General features: G+C 43.0%; 1 protein-coding gene across 1 annotated transcript in view; it reads right to left on the bottom strand.

Annotated features, from left to right (window-relative positions):
* BACE2 (beta-secretase 2) overlaps positions 1-20,832 on the bottom strand; it is a 50,452-nt gene that overhangs the window by 9,181 nt on the left and 20,439 nt on the right. The window contains exons 2-7 of the mRNA XM_041399826.1: positions 17,513-17,601; positions 10,495-10,711; positions 8,797-8,925; positions 7,463-7,597; positions 4,589-4,690; positions 1,088-1,237 (exon numbers count right to left, since the gene is read on the bottom strand). Coding sequence (XP_041255760.1) covers positions 1,088-1,237; positions 4,589-4,690; positions 7,463-7,597; positions 8,797-8,925; positions 10,495-10,711; positions 17,513-17,601 — 822 coding nt within the window. The remainder of the gene's footprint in view (positions 1-1,087; positions 1,238-4,588; positions 4,691-7,462; positions 7,598-8,796; positions 8,926-10,494; positions 10,712-17,512; positions 17,602-20,832) is intronic.

The raw sequence follows: 20,832 nt of genomic DNA, 5'->3' as shown, positions 1-20,832 counted from the left end.
ACTGGGAATAGAGGATGGATAGGGGTAAACAGATTTTTGTACATGATTTAGAACTGGTCACAGCTAACGGAGGTAAAGAGGTAGAGCTGGTGGATTCTAAAATGAGTTTGAACACAGTCAGTCACTACATGCAGGTCAAGATTCTCACTTTTTACCATATTTTCCATAAGAGAAGGATGGCTGAGGCAGAACCTGGGAGATGAACTCAAATTAGAGAATAATTAATTATTAAAAGAATTATTAGGATGGATTGATTCAGAGGGCATTCAGTGTCAGCTTCAAGGTTCTAGATTTTATAAATTCAAGTCACATTTCACCCCCTGTCTCCTCGGGGAAGATGAATGATTGCCAAGCTACATGATCAATATAGAAAAAGCTTATCATAAGGCTTTACTATATTTCAAGTTAAAATGTACTTAATAGGTTCATTCTTCCCTTTGCTCCTGCCTGTCCCTTGAGGTAAAAGAATGTATTAGTAATGTTAGACAATACCAGCCTGTACTGGAACTTACAGTGGGAGGAGAAGGCAGAGAAGAAAAGCAAAAATGGCACATTGTATTCTAAATATAATGGTATGGATGGAATATTAATAAAAGATAAACCAGGCGAGTTACAGAAACTGGTGAAGAGCTCACAAAGGGTCATTGCCCAGATTTTCATATTCAGAAGAAGTGCTCCAACTCAAAATGCCACGAGAAACAAATCAATTCCCTTCCCCAAATGAGAAGATCAAAACGAGCAGAGACATTCTGTATTGACAGTCTGATGTGGCCAAAGCTCACGAAAACAAAACAGAAATTTGCCTGTTTTTCCTGACAAATTGAAAAAAAAAATTAATTCCCAACTGGATGGACTGCACTGGGAGGGAAACTGTGCTTTGTCCCTTTCTTTTTTGCTTTCAGGTTTGACCAGTTTGTTATTTTCCCTATTTGAAAATTGATTTTTAAAATTTGATTAAAAAAGGTTTCCCTTGCATACAATAAGCCAGTTCCCTGTCACTGCTAAAAATAGCTCCTATTTTTAAAGAGTATGTGCTTTGTAACAGTAAAAATAAATGCAGAGATGAATAAACAAAGGAGGTTGAGACCTGTGGTAGGATAGAGATCCGAAACGACCTACTGGAGTTTTCATCCCTCAGGTAAATGGAGAGTTTGGGAAATAAGGACCAGGGTTTTTCAGTTCTATCCCAGCATGCAAGCTGTGTACCAGTCCAGAATTCAGAAGAGAATTCTTGTATCTGCAAAACAAACCAACCAAACAAAATTATCCTTAGAGATTACAGCCATTTTGATAAATTTTTGTGAATGATCACTGCCACTATTTGATACTTCTTTCATTTCCATGGAGAAATTCAACACGAATCTGAGCTGCTTCTTTAAGGACCAAGGCAAAAACCCAAACCCCAACACCCAAACCAAGGTGTGTCATGACCCATCATGACCTGGAGAAGGGGGAGGAGGCAAAAACAAGTTTAGCTCTCCCTTCCCTCCCCATTTTTGTCCCATTATTTCCTCTACTGCAGTGCACACGTGGCCTCCCTGAGCAATCACTTCCACAATGGGGTTTTACTGCCTCACCAATGGTTTTGCATTTTGCATTCCATAAAAAAACACAAACCAAAACACAGACCACGTGAATATATCATGAGGTGATGAGGTCACCTCCCTTCCTCATGCACCTACAGCTCCTTACTCAGCTTCAGAGTTCTGAAGCCAAGGGCAAAGCCAAAAATCTCCTGGCATCTGAGGGAGTCAAGGTTTGCTGTAGTGGAAAGAAACACACCCTCTGTCTCTTTTGAAGCCCTGTCACTCCCTGCCAGTACAACCTGACACGCTTTTGAAATAAAACTGATCAACAGTGTTTTGTAACATATCCATGGAACTAACAAAACAAAAAGCCAACCCTTACAGAGCTTGTTTGGCTAAGACAAACATCTTGCTCAATGTTCCTGCTCCCTGAAGCTGACCTGCTGACAGATCTGAGCAAAACCCTTCCTCATTTTACTGCATTTCTTTGGCTGGTTCTTGTTCCCCCACAAAGCAGCAGAAGGGAGGAGCTTGGTCTGAGGCTGCACAGCCAAAGGTTCCCATCTGGGTGAGGGAAAAAGAGGAAATCCACCCTCTGCACTCTCCTCATTTCTATTTATCTGTGATGGATTATTCTGTAAGCATCAGCTCATTCATTAAAATATGGCATTTTACAGGTGACAGGCACTCACCCATGGCCACACCTGCCAATGAAGTGTTTGTTAGGGCTGCACTGAGACTCCTTCCCATTTCCAGGTGCTCTGCTCTGTTCTTGGGCCTCAGCAAGCACAAAGACTCATGTGAACAAGGAGATTTTCCACCGTGAACAGCCTTTTACCCCGAGCTCCCAGCTGCTGCTGAAGTGCATCCCTTGGCACGGGGCAGAGCACTCATCCCTCACAGCTGGGTCCCAGGCCAAACCTGCTGAGAAATGCAGCTCTCCTCTCTTTCCTTTTTGCCTTGAAAAGCAGATCCGAGGAAAACTGCAAGGTACCCCCCAGCCAGGTCAGGCCAATCCTATGAAGTGCTCTGTTTGAAGTGCCTGCTTTAATTCCCCAGAATGACTGCTTAATGCACTGCATTCCTTTCCCTTCCCTCTGCACGCTGCAGCAATGCATGTGGGAGATTTGAGTGCGTGATCCCCAAAAGGCTACTAAAATAAAGATTTTAGGATTATCTGAGCCTTCCTTCACTCAGCTTTTTAACTGGCCATTGTTTTCCTGCTGTCCTGACTTCAGCTCAGTGAGGTGTAGTAGGTGTCCCCCCTCCCTGGCTCATCTCTGCCCATCTGCCAAAACCACCACTCTTCAACACCAAACTGCATCCTACCAGCTGCTCCCTGAAAGCCTTCAGTCCAAATAATTTAAGTTTAAAAAAAACCCATCTGCACCACTAAAGAGCACAGAGCTCACAGCCTTGTTTTTGAACTGAGCTGAAGAAAGAAATGTGTCACAGACAGTTATCCCAGTTTATCTCAGGGGGAAATAACATCTGGCTGGGCTGCTCATAACAAGCTAGGAGGAGGAGGAACTTGTTAACCTGGCTCACCTGTGGTCAGAAAAGTGTGTCTGACTACAGCAGATGATATTTTTCCAGTGGTACATCTCCTGCCAGAAGCACAGAGCCACAGTACAATTGCTGAAAATACCCATTTTCCTGACATTGCTCCTACACAGCTGGAGTCCCATCCATGCATCCTGTAACTACTTTCTTATTTAGTAGACTATCTCCTTTGTTTAGAGCTGTCAAAGTAAATTCTGGGCTGTGTGGAGGGAAAGGGGTAGAGCAGAAAGGTCCTAGAGATTAAAAAGAACTCAGAAAAAAAGCTACTTTATGCATTTTTAATAGGAACAGGATAAAAAAAAAATTAAGCAGAGTGAATGGTTCCTCTCTAATACCTCACTGATCTGTCCACTGTTTCCTTGTGAGGTGGAAGGCCCCAGTTCAGATGTCCTGACCAGCATCAGAGGGGAGTGTGGATCACTGTGACCACTCCCAGGAGGATTCCTTATCCACAGGGTGACACTACAAGAGCTCCTGGGCTGGCTTCTTTCAATTCTCCCCCCCAAGGACTGAAATTGTTCCAACTGTTCAACACTTAAGTGTTGTGCAGAGAGAAGAACTCGTAACTGGTACATTTATTTCAGATGCTGGACATCTGCAGGCAGTGAAGGACGCTTCATGCCAAATCTCTGCTCTCCATCAAGCAGGAGAAAGGATCTCAATCTTGAATTATCAGCAGACTTTAGGCAAACACTGTCTTTGGGGCAGCTGCTTTACTGTGTTTCCTGTGATTTGCATCAACAACCACAGGCTGATTGTGAGTCCATGACAAAAATACCGAGTTTGTTCACACTGAAATAGCTGGTGTTTATTCTTCCTCTTTAACCTTCTTGGTGCTGTTCCTTGTGTTGAACAGAAATTTATGAATAGTTTTTATTAACCAGAAAATGCTGCTTCAGCCACTCTGCACGCAGAGAACTCCACCATTCCCGTGCCCTACTTCTAAAGCCCACTCTGTTTCCAAAGAAAGATGCTTTTGAACATAAATAATTCAATAATGAAGGTCAAAAGCAGCTTTATTGATATGAATAACCCTAATGAATGGCATTTATTCTAGACAGCACTGAGAATTATACTTGGAAAGGAACTGCTTGCAGCAGCAGGTTCTCCTACTTTATAAACACTCTGTTTTGAATGAAAAGACTGATTTTTGCACTCTTAATACTTTGAATCAGAGCAACAGGGATTATGTCTGTGTTTCTGAAATGCTTAGAATAAAATACACCATTTCTGCCCTACTTCTGATGCATTTCCATGCTCACACTTCTTGTCTGCACTTGTGCCCCCCCTTTTCCCTCCTCCCTTATTTTTTTCCACCTTCCCTGAAAGACCATCAGTCATTCCTCCCTTATTAACAGGACTGGACCAGGGAAGGCTCTGCTCCCCTCAGGTGAAAAACCCATGACTTGCAAGGCAGGCAGCAGAGATGAGACCCCTCTCAAAGACCCTGTGATCCTTGAATTTCACATTTCTGAGCAGGTTTGGTGGCATTTCCTTACCAGGGACGTGCGAGCTATTGCCTGCACCACAGCACTGAAGACTTTCTCTGGCAGTCGAAGGAGAGTGGTTCCACTGTCTACTATGGCTTTATCAGCATTGTACTGGGGAGGGGAGACAAAAAAAAAAGAGAGAGAGAAGTTGTACGCTGTAGTTACTGTAATGCAGATCCCACTGTCTCCTGAGCAGAACAAAGCTGCTCCTTTTTGGCAGCTGCCTTCCCAGAACTGCATGTCAGACTTGTCAGCAGCTCTCTCCAGCTGACAGCTTCAATTCCAGTGAAATCTGAGAGCCAAAAAAAAAAAGAAAGAAAAAAAAAAAAGCAAGATACTATCAGGCTAGACACAAGAGTGGGTTTATCTGCACTGGTCAGGAAATTACTGTGTCACCACAGCTGGTGCAAATGGTCCACAGTGCTGTAAAAAAGTGAATTCTGGCCCTTCTCAGAGGGAGCAAAAGCATTTTAATATTCAGTAGACAGGTGTTAAACACCCTGATGCAGCTTCCAAGCCCTGAATCAAGATCTCTGCTAGCATGAGAAGAGCTCTGATTTAAACACAGCAGCCTGTTTTAATGGCTGGCATATCTAATCTAAGAATAAGCAGAAAAAATTAAGCCTTAATACATGTCTGTACTGGCTCAAGAGTACAAATGTCACACCTTTATCCCTTGACTGCTAAAAACCCCTAAGACACACAAAAAACCCCAAGTACAAAGAAACTTGAAGTTTGTCTTGCTGCCTTAAAATCTGCACAAAAAACCACCCACAGCAAACAGCTCTCTTATTACTGAAAATCCAACCATAAAATTAAGAGATTTCAGCAAACTTCAGGTACAGTCAATGAGGTACAAACTTTTAAAAGGGTAATTTTTTTTTCATGAACTCCTTAAAAACTATGATTAACTGAGGAGGGGGGGAAGGCAAGAAGCAGTGGCAGCTATTTGCATTAACTACTTTTGCTGCCAGCTTAGGCAGCAGGATTAATATAACTGAGCTGTGACATGTTTATGGCATAAGCACAAGACACAGGATGATATACAGCCTAAGCTACTTAGGAAGAGGTCAAACAGTAAGTGAATTTAAAATGCATTGGTTTGGATGCTATCAAGTCACATGGAGTCCCTTTAGGGCAGTGACAAAAATAAAACCCACCGAAAAAAGTTAGAAAAAGTAACTCTTGACAGTTATTTCCACATTTTTATTGAGAGAGCAGCTATGGGGCTGCCACAGAGAGCTGAAAGAAAAGCAAACAGGAAACCATTTATTACACACTTGGAAATACTTCTGAAGAGTGGAAAGAAATGCCAGGGCATTTTGTAGTCCATTTTAACAGATTTGTATCACAAAATACACAATCACTGGCATCCTGGAATGCCACCCTTGGAAAAAAGTACTTAAAAGGGTTGACCATTGATATAGACCTGTGCAAAAATGTGGGATTTTTGTAGTGGGATTGCTCACATGGGGACTGAGCACCTGGTTTTGCCTTCTTGGCTTTCCTGGTTAATATTTACCAGTGCAAAGTGCACTTCTGGCAGCTCAGCATTGCCCCAGCCCAGGCTCAAGGCCACAGCTGTGCTGGAGCTCTGGACACATTCCCAGCATTGGAGCAAGGGGATGACTTTTCCCTGGCAAGGAAAGGAGCAGTCCCTGGTGAAGGCTGTGAAAAAATGTTCCATTTCCCAGCAAACAGCAGAGAGGAGAGAGGGCACACAGCTCCTCATCCTCCAGTGAATCATGCATCCTCTGCCAGCTCCCAACCAGCCCAGCTTTAATTGTGCTGCTCCTCTTTTACTGCTCTTCCTCTGAATTTCTGTGTAATTTCTGTGGGAAGGTCTCCTTTGATCCAGGAAGGCTCGATACTTCTGCACCAGTGAAAGCAACCCCTGGCTCAGAAAAGAGCAACAATTACAGGAAACTTTCCTGACACACCACTGAATTTTTCAGTGAGTTGTTTTCTGGCAACAGCATGTATTAAACCACTGAAGGGCTCCCCTTCAAAAACATGTTGACTGTTTTTTAAGGCAAGAAAGAAAAGCAAACATTTGTTTTAAAGGATCAGTGGTTTTGCTTTCCTAACAGCACAATAGAGAGAGGCATTTAAATAGACCTTGTTCTGCTTATTGAGTTGAAAGATGCTGGGACTCATTTTAAATAATTGATGTGGCAATATGATTTCAATATTTTGCATGGGAATATAATATTTATGCACATGTAGTACTGGAATAATGAATTTCACTTAATTTATATGAACTATAAAAACTTTAAACTTATCACATCCCATTGATCTCCTACTAAGAGCATCAGAGTAGAATGAAATTAGGATGTCTAAAGAAATTGGGGCATAAAAAATACAGAACTAAAATCAAAACATGAATACCAACAAGCAAGAGTAAGAAAGAGATAAAGCACACACATACACATATATCCTCCACAAAAAAAAAAAAAAATAATGCCTTTGGAATAAAAATTGCAACAGCACAGTCTCATTAGACTGATCTAGATACAGCAGAACATTATTCCTAATAGAAACAGAAAGCTTATCCATCAGGAATAATAACTGCCAACCACAAGAGAGCAAAACTTGATTGCAAGAACACAAAGTAGAAAAGGAAGCCTAGGATGAGAACTTCAGGAAGCAACCCAGGGTGACACCTGCCCACTGCCATCACGAGTTGTGAGCTCAGACAGGGGTCAGCCCAAAACCTCCCCTTTCCTTTGTTTGACCAGAATTGCTTTAATTCATGTCTCAGGAGACTGCAGTGCACATCTGCTTGCCAAGACAAAACTGACCAGTCAGGTTTTGCTTTTTTTTCCCCCTTTTTCTCAGCCAAACTTGCATTTCGCAGAGACAGGAACACAGCAGGGCCAATACCTCTCTGCAGTCCAGCTGGAGGTTCTGTCCCCCCACCTCCAGCTTGAGGATTTCCACCTGGTAGTACCACTCCTCCTTGATGGGTGTGTACCAGATGTCCCCTGTGTACAGAGTCGGCTCAATTCCACCCAGCACCTGAGGGACAGGAGAAAAGATGTCACTTACTTAAAAATCCCACGTGTTTAGTCCTGGGGCAGGCGCACACAAAAAGGGGGATGCTTAATTGTGATACTCAGGGGGAATGTAGTTTTAATTTAGCATCATTTGTTAGGATTTTACTGTCAAGTTCTCTGTCAATAATAGAGCAGCATGAAGCATCTAGACATGAAACAGATTGTGCTTCAAACAGAATTCCCATACTGGGCCAAATTAGCAGCATTTTCACCTACAACCTCACACTGATTCTATTATGAAAATGCCACTATTTAAAATTAAAACAGTATTAAAACAGTATCTTCAGTGGATAAATCTAGGCAATGTATAAAAATGGGATAGAATAATAAACTTACATGTGAATAATTTGATTTATCAGATCAGAAAAGCTTTAATATTTTCCAAGATTTCATTTTTTCTGACACACATCCAAAATGGAATCACATCCTGGCACTGTTACCACTCCTAGCTTCCATCAAAACTTAGGCTGAAGATGGCTGGGAGCATTTGTGGACTCTGACTCTGAACTAAACTTCAGAAAATTTTCTCTTGGTCTTCAGTGATAAGAAAAACATTTACAATATGTGAATTCTCCTCAAAATAAGTGTTTGTGATCAGCTCCTGTGCTCAGGTGTTTATTTCAGCATCGTTTGGGAGCAGTCATTCCATCTCCCAGTTCCAGATACATAATGGACCAATTCATGGTCCCACTAAAGATGATGGAAAGATTTCCCAGAGTAACAGCAAGCAGGAGCTCTGATCTACAGATTTTTCCCTTTAATATGTCATTTACAAAAAAAAAAAAAAAAAAAAAAAAAAAAAATACTGTAGCATTTTGATGAGATTGAACAAATTTATCAGCTACATAAGGGACTACTCAGTTTGAGAAATATAGCAGAATCTGCCCCGAGGAAACACCACAACATTCATATTTTTCTTTGTTAAAAGATGAAAAGTTTACTCAAACTTGAGAGAGAGAAAAAAAAAAAAAGAATTGAGCATGAAAATAAATAACACTCAAATTTTGCCTAAGGGCTTAGCTTTTCTTTAAAAAAATAGAAAACATATTTAAAATACAAAAAGTATTAAACACTAAATTTGGCAGAAGCAGGACAGTCAGAGAAAAGAGGGAGAGAGGTGAACAAAGATACATTTTCCCTCTCCTACTGACAGATACCCACAAGACTACCTCCGTTGGTACCACTTCCAGAAACAGGGAGTCCAGCACCACACATCTGCAGGGAGAAAATGTTGGGGATCTTTGCCTGCCTCACGAGGGAATCAAAGAATGTCTCCACAGAACTGGAAGGCTTGAAGGTGTTGAAAAGCAAAACAAACAAACAAAAAAAAGAATTGCAGGGTTCATTAGAAAGTTTCTTCGCAGAAATCAGCAAATCATTCAAACAAGACCACTTTTCATTAGTAAATTGAATTTCTGACAAGCAGCTGATGAAAGTTCTAGACATAATGAGCCATTAAAACCCCAATATCTGTCATTTTTCTGTTTCTGTTGTTTTTAAAAACATTTTTACTTTTGGCCACTGTCAGCTATGCTGCCACCAAATCCCTAAAACACAGGAGTAATTTTCAGTTGCAGTTTCCAAACTCAAACACCAGTTTCAGGCAGAAACTCTCACTGATAGTTTCTGTTTGGAAAAGGCTTTGTGTTATTAGAACACTCAAAGGTAACTTGCCTTTCACTCCTTCCCACAGTTAAAAAGCAGAATTTTAAAGTCAAGATTTTCAGTTTTTCAGCACTGTTGAATTCTATCAAACTTTGAGTTGAGTGTCCCAAATTTCCTCTCTTTTCTCCTGAAGAACTTCATACCAAAGCACACTCTCCAGCTGGGTACTGGCCAGGTTCTTCCTGACACTGCAGGTCCTGTTTTCCTTTGCAGCCACTGGAGTGCTGCAACTTCCCTGTAACTCAGATTTGTGTGCAGAGGTCAGAGGGGCCAAGTGCTCTCACTGCACAAAGCCCAGAGCAGATCAACCCTGACATCCTTGGAAGAAGGGAAGAACAAATGCCCTGAGTACTCTGTTTGCCCAAAGCAGAGTTTGAGAACAGAACATCTTCTTCTCTTCTCTTCTCTTCTCTTCCTCTTCCTCTTCCTCTTCCTCTTCCTCTTCCTCTCCTGCTGACAGTCCATGAAGTAAAAAAAAACAGAACTTGTTTGTTCTCTCTGGGTAGAACTCACTTCGGGATGGGAAGGTTGAAAATGGTAACTTTGTCGTTTTCCAGTCACATTTTCAGTTTTAGATTTTAAGGTTATACATTTTGGATTATAAATTTCAGGTTTTAATTGAAGTTTTCCAATCAAGTTTTCAGTTTTAGATTTTTAAGGTTATACATTTTGGATTATAAATTTCAGGTTTTAATTGAATCTTCTACCTGAATTTCCTGCCTCCAGAGCAGCAGGATGCGCTTGGTTCTATGTTTCTGGAAATATTGTAGCCAATATTTGTTCTGAAATTATCCATCCACCTCAACTTTTACTCGATGAACAGAGAATGGCCTAGAACGAACTGCTGAGGGCTTTGCCTTGGACCAGTTTTGAGAAGTGTCCTCAGAGCTCTAAAACCTCCCTCCACATACATCCCACAACCACACTCTGGTACTACAAGCTCTGCAAAAGCTTATTCATTCCAGAGGAGCTAAAATCAGCCTTTCCATCACCAGAAAAGCCAAAATCCTCCTGTGGCACCATGGTACCACCACAACCCAATTTATTCCTTCTGGGACAAAGACAGAAGATCTGTAGGAAGGAGTGGCTGGAAGGGTGGAGCCTAATGCTGAGAGATCATCTGCTGGCATTGTTTTAGCAGATTTCTGTTTATTGTCCTTGTGAAAGGCAATCAGGAGGGAAGGGATGGTTTACCTTGGCTAAGGCATCGTAGGCGAGACCCAGGATCCCGTGCCACTTAACCCCTGGCAGGAAGAAGTTCTCTGACTCCAGGATGGTGGCAATGTTGGTGGTGTAGCTGCCATAGAGTCCTTTGGGCATGGTGATGACATCTGTGCCCAGCAGTCCAGTCCAGCTGCCTTGGCTGTACTTCACTGTCACCTCAATGCCTTGAGATCTGTATGTGCTTGACCTTTAAAAGGAGAGGACACACTGATGCACGGGCTGTTCATTTACAGTGCAAGACAACAGAATATATTCCAACTCAATTTTGCCCAGAGAGGGGAAAAAAAGGTAAATTAAGTATGCAAAATATGTATTCACCCTGCTCGTAAAATCAGGAAAAAGCAGAAATTAAAAAACCCCAAAAGTCAAAGCCCCATTTTTATCCAGAAGCCATCAATAACTCAGATCTTCACAATGTGTTTTTTTAAAAAACAAATCATCTAAGATATTATATCACCTAGTGCAGTGTCCCTGACTCAGTCTGGTCCATAGAAGCAATACTTTTTAACTGGAGAAGGAATGTGTTAAATGGCACTAGAAAATGGAAAGCTGCTGAATTCAAATCTAAAACTGAAATGCTAAGCTAACTGAATAGCTGTAGACCAATACCTCATTAATATTCCTAAAAGATCCTTTTTGGTTAAATATTATTGTGAGTACCAGCAGTAAGACAGAGGTTTCCTAAGTCTGCAGTTTGACCTGTCTGTGAGGAAGTAAGTAGAATTTGGGATTATTAACAAATGATTCACTGACTTGGAGGAGGAAAGGAACTAATTTCTTCTAGACCAGGGAAGCAAAGGCAAAGGAGCAGTTAAGTATGGCAAGCAAAAGAAGGAACTGAATCCTGTTTAAAAGGCTTAAAAAAAAAAATTATTAAAAGCTTCAACAGATTTTTCATTTTAAAGACCTGTAATCCATAAGTATTTTTCTCATATCCCACACACATCTCTACTGAAGAATTTCAAAAGTTCTAGATCCCTCACAATTTACTTTGGATCCTCTCCTTGGCACACAGCTTCCTCTTTTGGAGAGACAGATGACCACACTCAGTTCATCTCAAGAGACTTTTCACAGCTTTTTGGAAAGTAAATTGGGGGTGGGGGGAAGCATAAAATAAATTTGTAACAGCATCTTTACATGAGTGTAGAAAAGTAGAAAGGCAAGGGTTTATCAGGTGCAGATACTTTGATCAATCCAGCTTTAATCCAACAGCCTGAGCTCACCAGCATGAATTTGGGGTCATTTTCATTATTATGAGGAACAAGCTTCTGATGGCAACATGGGCAAGTCCCATAATTGAGACACTTTCTCCTGAGGGACATTTTGGCCATATGGACCATGAACCTGACTCTCCCAAGGCAGGGAGGCCTGGCTCCAACCCTGTAAGCAGTTCTTGACACTCCCAAGACCTCACCCTTCAAGGGTTAACATCCAAGGCAGCAGAAATACATGAGATAATATTTCAAAATGCAGGAGTTCCAGAGATACTCTTATTACCTGCATCTGATCACTTGCACTGCTCCTGTGTAATTCTGCATTTGTGTGACACACACACAAAGGAACACCTCTGCTCAGGCAGGCTCCTCAGAACACCTCTGTGACACTGGCAGGACATTTTATAAATCAAAACAGAGTCTGAATAATTAGTGGCATAAGGGAAACTGCAGGGGCAAGAAATGAAAGGGAGAATACTTTTCTTCATGTAGAAAAGTGTCTGGCTGAGCAGCAGAAGAGGAAACCTCTGAAATCAGAGAAAATGGAGTGCTGGGATAATAAAGTGAAGCAAATCTGCAGATACAAGCAGTGCATGGCTAGAACAGCAGCAGCACACAGCTCTTCTTCCAGAAGCAGGGAGAGCTGTGGACCAGGACACAGAAAGACTGGATTCACTTTCCAGCACAGCTGCTGACCTTTCCTGCTTCCTCACCACTTGTGCCTCAGCTTCCCCACCTGCAGAAATGGATATGAAGACCCTCATCTCATTTGTAAAGTTCACAAATGTCTTATTGAAGAGGAGACTTATTACTTCCGTCAAGGAGCAAAATTGGTAACATGGGAAGGGATCTTGCAGTAAATTAGATTCTGTTCTGCAAAACCACTTCCCCGTCCTCTTGCAGGTAATCAGCCACAGGTTTTTTTCACCTTTCTGCCTCACTGATCTAAAGGAGGAAAACTTTAGAGGTCAAAACTAGAGACTAGTTGTAATTCATGGGCGGAGTGTTGTAAAACAAACACACAGCACAGAAAAGAAAATTACAAACAAGCTGTTTTGGCTGTGATGAGAAAGAAGAAATTCACCTCTTCCAGCAGGACAAAGTAGACACAGGCATGGAATAAGGGCTCTAGATCATGGTGCTGTAGGGATCCTGCTCCCTTCTCCCTCTCCTTCCCATTCCCATCTTCTCTCCAAAGCAGCCACCACAAACCTGGTCCTCAAACCTCACATGGATCTTGAGCCCCAGCTGAGCAAACCACCAGTGGGGTAATTTTCTCTTGCAGAGTTAGTCCTCATTACCAGCACACAGCACAGGACAAAACACCAGCAGAATCTCATTTCTCATGTCACAATCCCTCTGCAGCAAGCTCAATGTGGCAACAGCAAATCCACCACGTGCAGGAAGCCCTGCATGACACCGACCTCACCAAACAACTCAAACGTGAAAATACAACAGAAATTATTGATTTCTAACAAAGAAGTCCCATCTAATCTGCAGGGCTTCCACAAAGAGTTTATAATCACCCCAAACCACAACCTGTACAGTGCACACAACCAACCTGGCAGGGTCACACTGCAAAAGCAGCAAAACAAGCTGCTTTGTTTCTTTTGTTTGGTGGTATATAACTTATTGTATTACCTCAATTTATTGCCTATATTTCTCTTACCTCCCTATCTCTTGGAAAGATCAACTCTTGAGCAGCTTGCTTTTGAAGCTTCAGAGGGTGAGGCAGTAGTAGTCTTTATTTATTTACTGAAATAAAACTGAATACTGTTCCTGAATACTGAAAGCCCTGAGCATGTCAGATTTACATACTGCTGCAGAGCCATCACTGATCACTGGGGTTCAAGTGTAAAATTCCCTTTATATGTCTGTTTAAGTATCTCTTTTATCATAAGTAGAGTACTCAACAAAACTACTTGTTATTTTCAACAGCATGAGAAACAAACACCGTGATTTCTTTTCAGATCAGGACAAATCAGGTAATTTTGCAAAACCTTATACATCATGGTGACTTATAGAGCATGATTATCACAGCAAACTCAGAACTCTTTACAGCAAAGGTTTGTCAGAGCCACTCAAAAGCCCAAGCTGTAAAAGAGTGCCTGGTAACAGCTTTACTCACTTTGTAAAGAAAGAGCCAGATAATTAAACAGCAGGATTATATCACATAGATTTTATGATACACAACATCACTTAACAAGTTAGTTCTGGAATTGCTCCAGGAGGGCTCTTCCTGGAAAATACACTCTCTGGGTCATTTGAAACAAAGATAATGCCTCTCCCATGCACCCCCCTCAATTTCAGTCAAAAAAGAATCATGCATTCAATTTCTGATTTTGATCATCTGAATAAAATTAAACTAAGAGTGTGGCACCAGGAAATTAAGCCCCATCACTCTCTCCAACACAACATGAATATTCTAAGAAGCGCACATCTATAACTCATAACCCATTAATTTAACAAATTACTAATCTTTCTTCCCCCTTGTCTTCAACTTGCAGTTTAAGACATCGGAAGCACTCCATGACAACACAGGGAAAAACTGCAGGAGTGATTACCAGATGAGAGGAAACCCTTTTATCTAATCTTAAGTGTTCCTCCTAGGAAGGAAGAAAAGTGCCCATAGGTCTGTTTTCTCATTTACACGTGGGCAAAGGTTGCTCTTGGGTAATTTTACAGATGCAGCTGATGTGATATCAGTGCCCCTGTTTACCATCCCTGCAAAATCACGACAGCCAAGTGTGATGGTTTGGGCTGGGGATGGAGTTAATTTTCTTCACAGCAGCTAGCACAGGCTGTGTTTTGGATTTGTGCTGGAAACAGAGCTGAAATATAGAGATGTTTTTGTTATTGCTGAGCAGATCTTGCACAGAGCCGGGGTCTTTTCTCCCTCTCGGCCCACCCCACCACTGCCAGGCTTGGTGTGCATGAGAATTTGGGAGGGGACACAGCCAGGTGACCCCAGCTGACCCCAGGGATATCCCAAACCATGGTGTCATGCTCAGCACATACAGCTGGGGGAAGAACAGGGAAACGTTTGGGGTTTTGGTGGGGAAGTGAGTGACTGGGGCTGTGTGGGGCTGAGCTGCCATCAGGGTTTAAATCACAATGCCAGGGAAGGTGTTCTGACTGCTGGGAAAAGCCTACCCTAAGGCCAGTCTCAAAAAGAGACAAACAGCAGCACCCAAGGAAGCAGAGGTGACTGGGCTTCACCTCCAGTCAGGAGAAGTCTCAAACAAAAGCTCCTGGAATCTGTTCCCAAGCACATGAAGAACAGCCATGCAGTCACAGACACTCAACCAGGAATTTCACAGGCACATCACACCTGATCCATCTCAGTCCCTTCTACATCAGGATTGGAGGCACAGCTGAGGAGAACAGTGGCTGCAGCACATCCTGGCTTCTGTCAGGCTTTGGACACCACCTCCCATGGCATTCCCATTTGGAAGCTGAGGATGTGGGGCTGAACAAAGTGTGGGCTGAAGGTGGGCTGCACCCCTGGGTCCAAAGGAGCCACTGATCGTGACAAGCAGAGCCCCAGGGGTTGTGAGTGCAGCAAAAACTCTTCCACAGCTGGAGAAAAGGAGGCTCAGGAGAGACTTTCTCACTCTGTACAAGTCCCTGGCAGGAGGGTGCAGCCAGCTGAGAGTCAGGCTCTTCTCCCATGCAACAGCAACAGGACAAGAGGACACACACAGGCTGTGCTAAGAGAGGCTCAGGCTGGACACCAGGAGGAATTTCATCATGGAAATGGCTGTTAAACACTGGAAAGGGCTGCCCAGCTAGGTGGTGGACTCATCCCTCCTGGAGGTGTCCAAGGAAGGCCTGGACATGGCACTCAGTGCTGTGGGCTGGTGACAAGGTGGGGAGCAGTCACAAATTGGACTTGATGGTCTTGCAGGTGTTTTCCAATCTCAGTGATCCTGTGGTTCTGTGAAGGTCTTCATCAAGAACCTACATGAAGGACAGACTGCACACTCAGGTTTGCATGGGATCTACATCAAAGGCAGCAGCTGCCACGCTGACTGCCACAGCCACCAGTTACATTTTTTGAGGTTCAGGTTAGACAACAGGAAATATTTCCTCCCCAGGAGACTGTGGCATGACACTCTGCCTGGACAGAGCATGGATTCTCCATCCTCAGAGGTTTACAGGACTTGGCTGGGCTCAGCCATGGCTCACCTGCTCTGGTGACAGCCCCAGCTCATTTGGGATGTGTGCTAGGTGACCTACAGAGCTTTCTTGCAACCAATATTTTTAGATCTACCCGATTTCATTGGGCCCAGGATCCCTCCAATTTATATATTTAAATGCAGTTAAAATATTTTAAATGGTAGAAGCATGGTGTACCCAGGAGTCTGCTGATGTTTGTGTTCTGAGCCCACTGCAGGACTCCATCAGTGCAACCCAAACCAGAAACTCTTGCTGCAATTGCTCTGGACTTGATTGAATTTTAAGTAATGACTTAAAATCAAGTAATGACTTGATTTTGAGTAATTTTCCAAAGCACCCTTAACTAACTCTTTAGGGCCTGGACCTCAAGGTTTCATTATTAACCTTATATTAAAGTTCTCAAAACACAGTGTCCACTGAGCACACTGGTCAGAGGCTGTAACCTTCACATGATTTCAGTCTGTCTTTCCCCACACACAAGCTCTGCTGCTGCTGTTTCTAATGGTTTATGCTTCTGATGAGAGAGGCCTTGTCCTTCCAGTCTCAATAACATCAATTAAGAGACAAGGGAGAAAGAATGCTTACGCTTTTAATTCTAATTAAGTTTTCTTTTAATTTTAATTAAGTTTTCTCTAGCCACTGCCTATGGAAGGGGACAGCTGGCTGGCATGGAAAACCCTGCAGTAGTGCAGGAATAGCTATCAAGCAGTATCAGAAATAGCTCTCCAAAATTCCGGATTTTCCAGGCCTGTATCATATCAGCATGATGTGAAATATCTCCATTAACATCTAAATATATGACAGGAGATGAGGCTACTCCAGTAAGAAGCATGGAAATAATAAGATTTCCCTCCATTCCCAGCGCATCTTACTGGAAAAAAAAAAGTGTTAAACCTAAAGATAGACACTGCATTTTGGAGAAGTTTACCTGAAATAATTGAAACTAGAGAAAGGCAGAAAGGAAGGAAGAAGAAGTGTGATTCAGACAGACAAAGCTTGGCTGTGATTAATGTCAGCTTATGCTAAACACAGCAAATTTAGTGCACAACAAACACCAGAACCACCAAGTTGTATTTTATAAACAACCAGATTCATCAGGGTCTGCCCAGATCACTGACTGATTGAGGCCTGTGGCCAAACTGAACAACAAATTAGGTTTTGACTAAGTCATTTTGTTTCTGGATGAAATGTCAAGTAATACAATTACTGACACAATTACCGGCTTTTCATTTTTGTCTTCAAACAAAGGCAAAGCACATTGAAACTTTTAATTCCTTGCAAGTCTATTCAGGTAAGAAATTGGCTGAAATTGGTGTGATTTTGCAAATGATTTTCACCCTGTAATAATGTTCTCTTTTCTCCAGTTCTAATCAGTGCTGCTGATGTTCACTCAGAGCTCAGCTGTGCTGCTCATGGTGTCAGGCAGAGTTTGGCATCAGGCAAATCCAAAATTCCCACCAGGCAGCCAACATCCCACTCCCATGGGATGTCACAGGAGCCCCAGGAGCTGAGCTGCCTTATTATTCTCTCTTGCATGAAGGAGCCAGAATCCAAAAGACCCCCCTAATTTCCATGGGTGCAGAACAGGTACTTACAGCTCAGGATTGAAGTAGGATGTGACATCAGGATCAGGCACACCTGCTACAGCAAAATTGCTGCTCCCAGTGTCAACCAGAATATTTAACTGCCAAAAAAAAAAAAAAAAAAAAAAAAAAAAAAGAAAGGAGAGGTGATTTGCATATCCAATGAAACAAATGAGCAACAAAAAAATCATCGCGGTTTTTGTCTAAACTATCTTCAGCTTTAAATTATGGTGAGCACTGCCCCGAGAAATCAATTTAGTGTCACTTTTTAGGGAAGATGTGCTGCTGCAGCCCATCCAAAACAGCTGATCCTGCTGAAAAGCTTTAAAATAATCCTGTTCCTGGAAGGGGGAAAACCCGCCAAGCCCACATTTGCACAGCAGATGAATTCCTGATCATCTCCAATTTCTTTTTGGCCCAAGCCCACATTTGCACAGCAGATGAATTCCTGATCATCTCCAATTTCTTTTTGGCCCAACCCATGAGTCTTGGCAACCTGTCCAGAGCACAGGCTGAATTATGGACTGCTTAAAGAGCTCTTTGTCTTAGAACTTGTGAGATTTCAAGGTAGGGGCAGAGTGCAGGTCTGGACAGAGATAAGCAGAAGCATGAAGCTGCTTTGTGGATTGGAAAACACAGGAGCAATGCCCAGTTCATCCTGAGCAGCAGCAGCAACCTTCCACAGACTTTACCACCTTAAAAAATGAGGACAGCAGATTTATTAACACTGTGATTGAAAGGTAGCCTAAGAGGGGGCCACTTCTTTGGTTGATTGGGAGGGTGATTCAGGCTGAAAGTTGCCACATGGAAATGTGGCACCTCCTCTCCCCATCTAGCTCAGGTAACCAGGCTGGTCCATCACAGCTGCACGCTGGCAAAGCAGGGTCACTGCTTTCAGTGAGACCTGGAAACCACACTATGTACAGAGCCATTAAATTGCAAGTTTAAGTCAGTCAGAGACTCTACTGCTACCAAATCAAGGGTCACACTTCTCCCCTGCTCTTGGCTGGATGCTTCCCAGGCCTCCCTGGCAAAGCCACAGAGCTGTGATGCAAACCAGGTGAGGTTCCTCACCTACAGATACCAAGGAAAAATAGAAATCTGCCATATCAGACAGCCACTCAAATGGACATGGTAGGAGCAGATACCAGAAAAGGGTGATTCCCTCCTTTGGTGACAACATGGTCTCAGATTGGCTAAAACACCTGCTCCCCAGAAAAATATTAAAGAATTAGGAATTTTCCTGTAGGAGGGAGTGAGACATGAAGATTTGGTTGCCCATGGATTAAAGCCAGCTCAAGCCAGCCCCTCTGATCACTCCTTAAGATGTGATGTGGCTTGGGATCTACCACAGGAGGGGATGTGGGAAGGGCAAGAGAGAATGATCAGGGAAACAAGTTTGGTGTTGACAAAGGAAGTGGAGAAAAAGGGCTGAGCTCAGAGCTGAGTGTAAACACAAAGGAGGATAAAGCATTTGAAATAGATGTGCTGAATCTTTCTCTAATAGGACTGAGCGTAGACAAAAAGTGTGAGTCAATGTTTAAAACCATCTTTGGTTTGTTCATAGAGGAGAAGGGAGGTGATGGTTACCCTTGTTTCACCCTTTTAATATAGTATCGGACTGAGGAACTCTGAAATTTAAACAAGAACACAAAACCAACCAGTAATTTCTGAGAATCTCTTCTGAACTGCACGCACACTCAGTCATTGGTATTCCCAGCCCTAATCTTGCAGAAATTTTAAGACTAAAAAGAAACAAACCAACAGCCTTAGTCAAGCTGCATCCCAGATTTTAGATTAAGCAAAGACAATACATTAAAATTTATTTTGCAACCACCTGAGCTAGACAGAGTCATCTAAGAACAAAAGGACATCCACAAGTTCACTTAGCTCCAGGAGCTGAGGCTTTAAAAGAAAATAAGAACCTCTGAGGCTCTGCAATAAAATCCAAAGTTTTTTGCATACTTCATTTCAACGCTATCAAAAGCCTCACATTTTTTCAACTACCTAACAAAGTACGAACTATTCATTCCCCCCCCCCTTCTCTGGCATAGAAATCATATTAAAAATAAACAAAAAAGAGCAGCTACAACGTGTGCCTGCATCTATCAGGACTGACAAAATTTGCCTCAAAGGGGTGCTGCAGGGCTTAAATTAATTAGCCTTTCCGAGGTAGTCTGTGATGCTTGAGTAATGGGCACTATACATCAGCTGCATAAATACATGTAGGTGGTGCCTTAGCCTCAGTGACATGCATGGCACCATAAACGGAGGAGGACTTGGGGGAGAAAAAAAAAAAAACAACAAAAAAAACCCCAACCAAAACTAACAAAAAATCACTAAATGTGACACATAAGAAAGACATTTTACCCCCACACCTTAAATACAATGTTATCGTCACGGAATTCACAAACCATCCAAGGAAAGGGCAGATTTACTACCCACAGGAAATCAAGATTTCCAGAATAAAACAGATATCCCCCACAAAGAAAGAGGGAAAGCACAAAGCTGGCTAAGCATGTGGGCTCCAGCCCACTGGGACACAGCAGAGCTCACATGACAGATGCCATTGAGGCTGACATTCTCCATCCACATGTTTGTGCATAATGAGATGCAGGCAGACACTGATTTATTGTAGCCCTCACAATAGCCCCAGTGATTAGCAGCTCATTCTGGGCTGGGTATAACTTACTGAGTTCCCTTTCTCTCCTGAATTTTTTTTTTTTTTTAGAGCCTTCACGTCTCATTAAGAGGCGCTTTCATGTTGTCTCCTCTGGAGCCTCCTTCATTCCTCATGGAGCTGCTGGGGCAGCTCCGGGCGAGCTCTGGAGAGTCACAAGGTGGCCACGGAAGGAGCCGTGGTCCAGGGCTGCCATCCTGTCCTGTCTTAACCACAGACAGCCCTGCTGAGAAGGACTTGGTGAAAGGTTGGACATGTCCTTGGGAATGTCAACTTGCAGCCCAGAAAGCCAACAGTGTCCTTGGCTGCATCCAGAGAAGCGTGGGCAGAGGTGAGGGGGGAATTCTGCCTCTGTGCCCTGCTCAGGTGAGAGCCCACCTGCAGAGCTGCCCCAGCCCTGTCCCAGCACAGGGAGGAGCTGGAGCTGCTGCAGAGAGCCCAGAGGAGGCTCCAGGATGAGCAGAGGGATGGAGCAGCTCTGCTGGCAGGAAAGGCTGGCACAGCTGGGATTGTTCAGCTGCACAGGAGAAGCTTTGGGCTGAGCTCAGGGTGGCCTTGCAGGGCCTGAAGGAGCCCCAGGAAACCTGGAGAGAGACAATTTCCAGGGGATGCAGGGACAGCACACAGGGAATGGCTGCCAGTGCCAGAGTGG

This window comes from Onychostruthus taczanowskii, unplaced genomic scaffold (assembly GCF_017590055.1).
Source record: "Onychostruthus taczanowskii isolate IOZ18803 unplaced genomic scaffold, ASM1759005v1 scaffold17, whole genome shotgun sequence".
In the NCBI taxonomy this organism is placed as follows: Eukaryota; Metazoa; Chordata; class Aves; order Passeriformes; family Passeridae; genus Onychostruthus; species Onychostruthus taczanowskii.
Note: the sequence above shows the minus strand (reverse complement) of the source record. Positions and strands in the feature narration are given on the sequence as shown.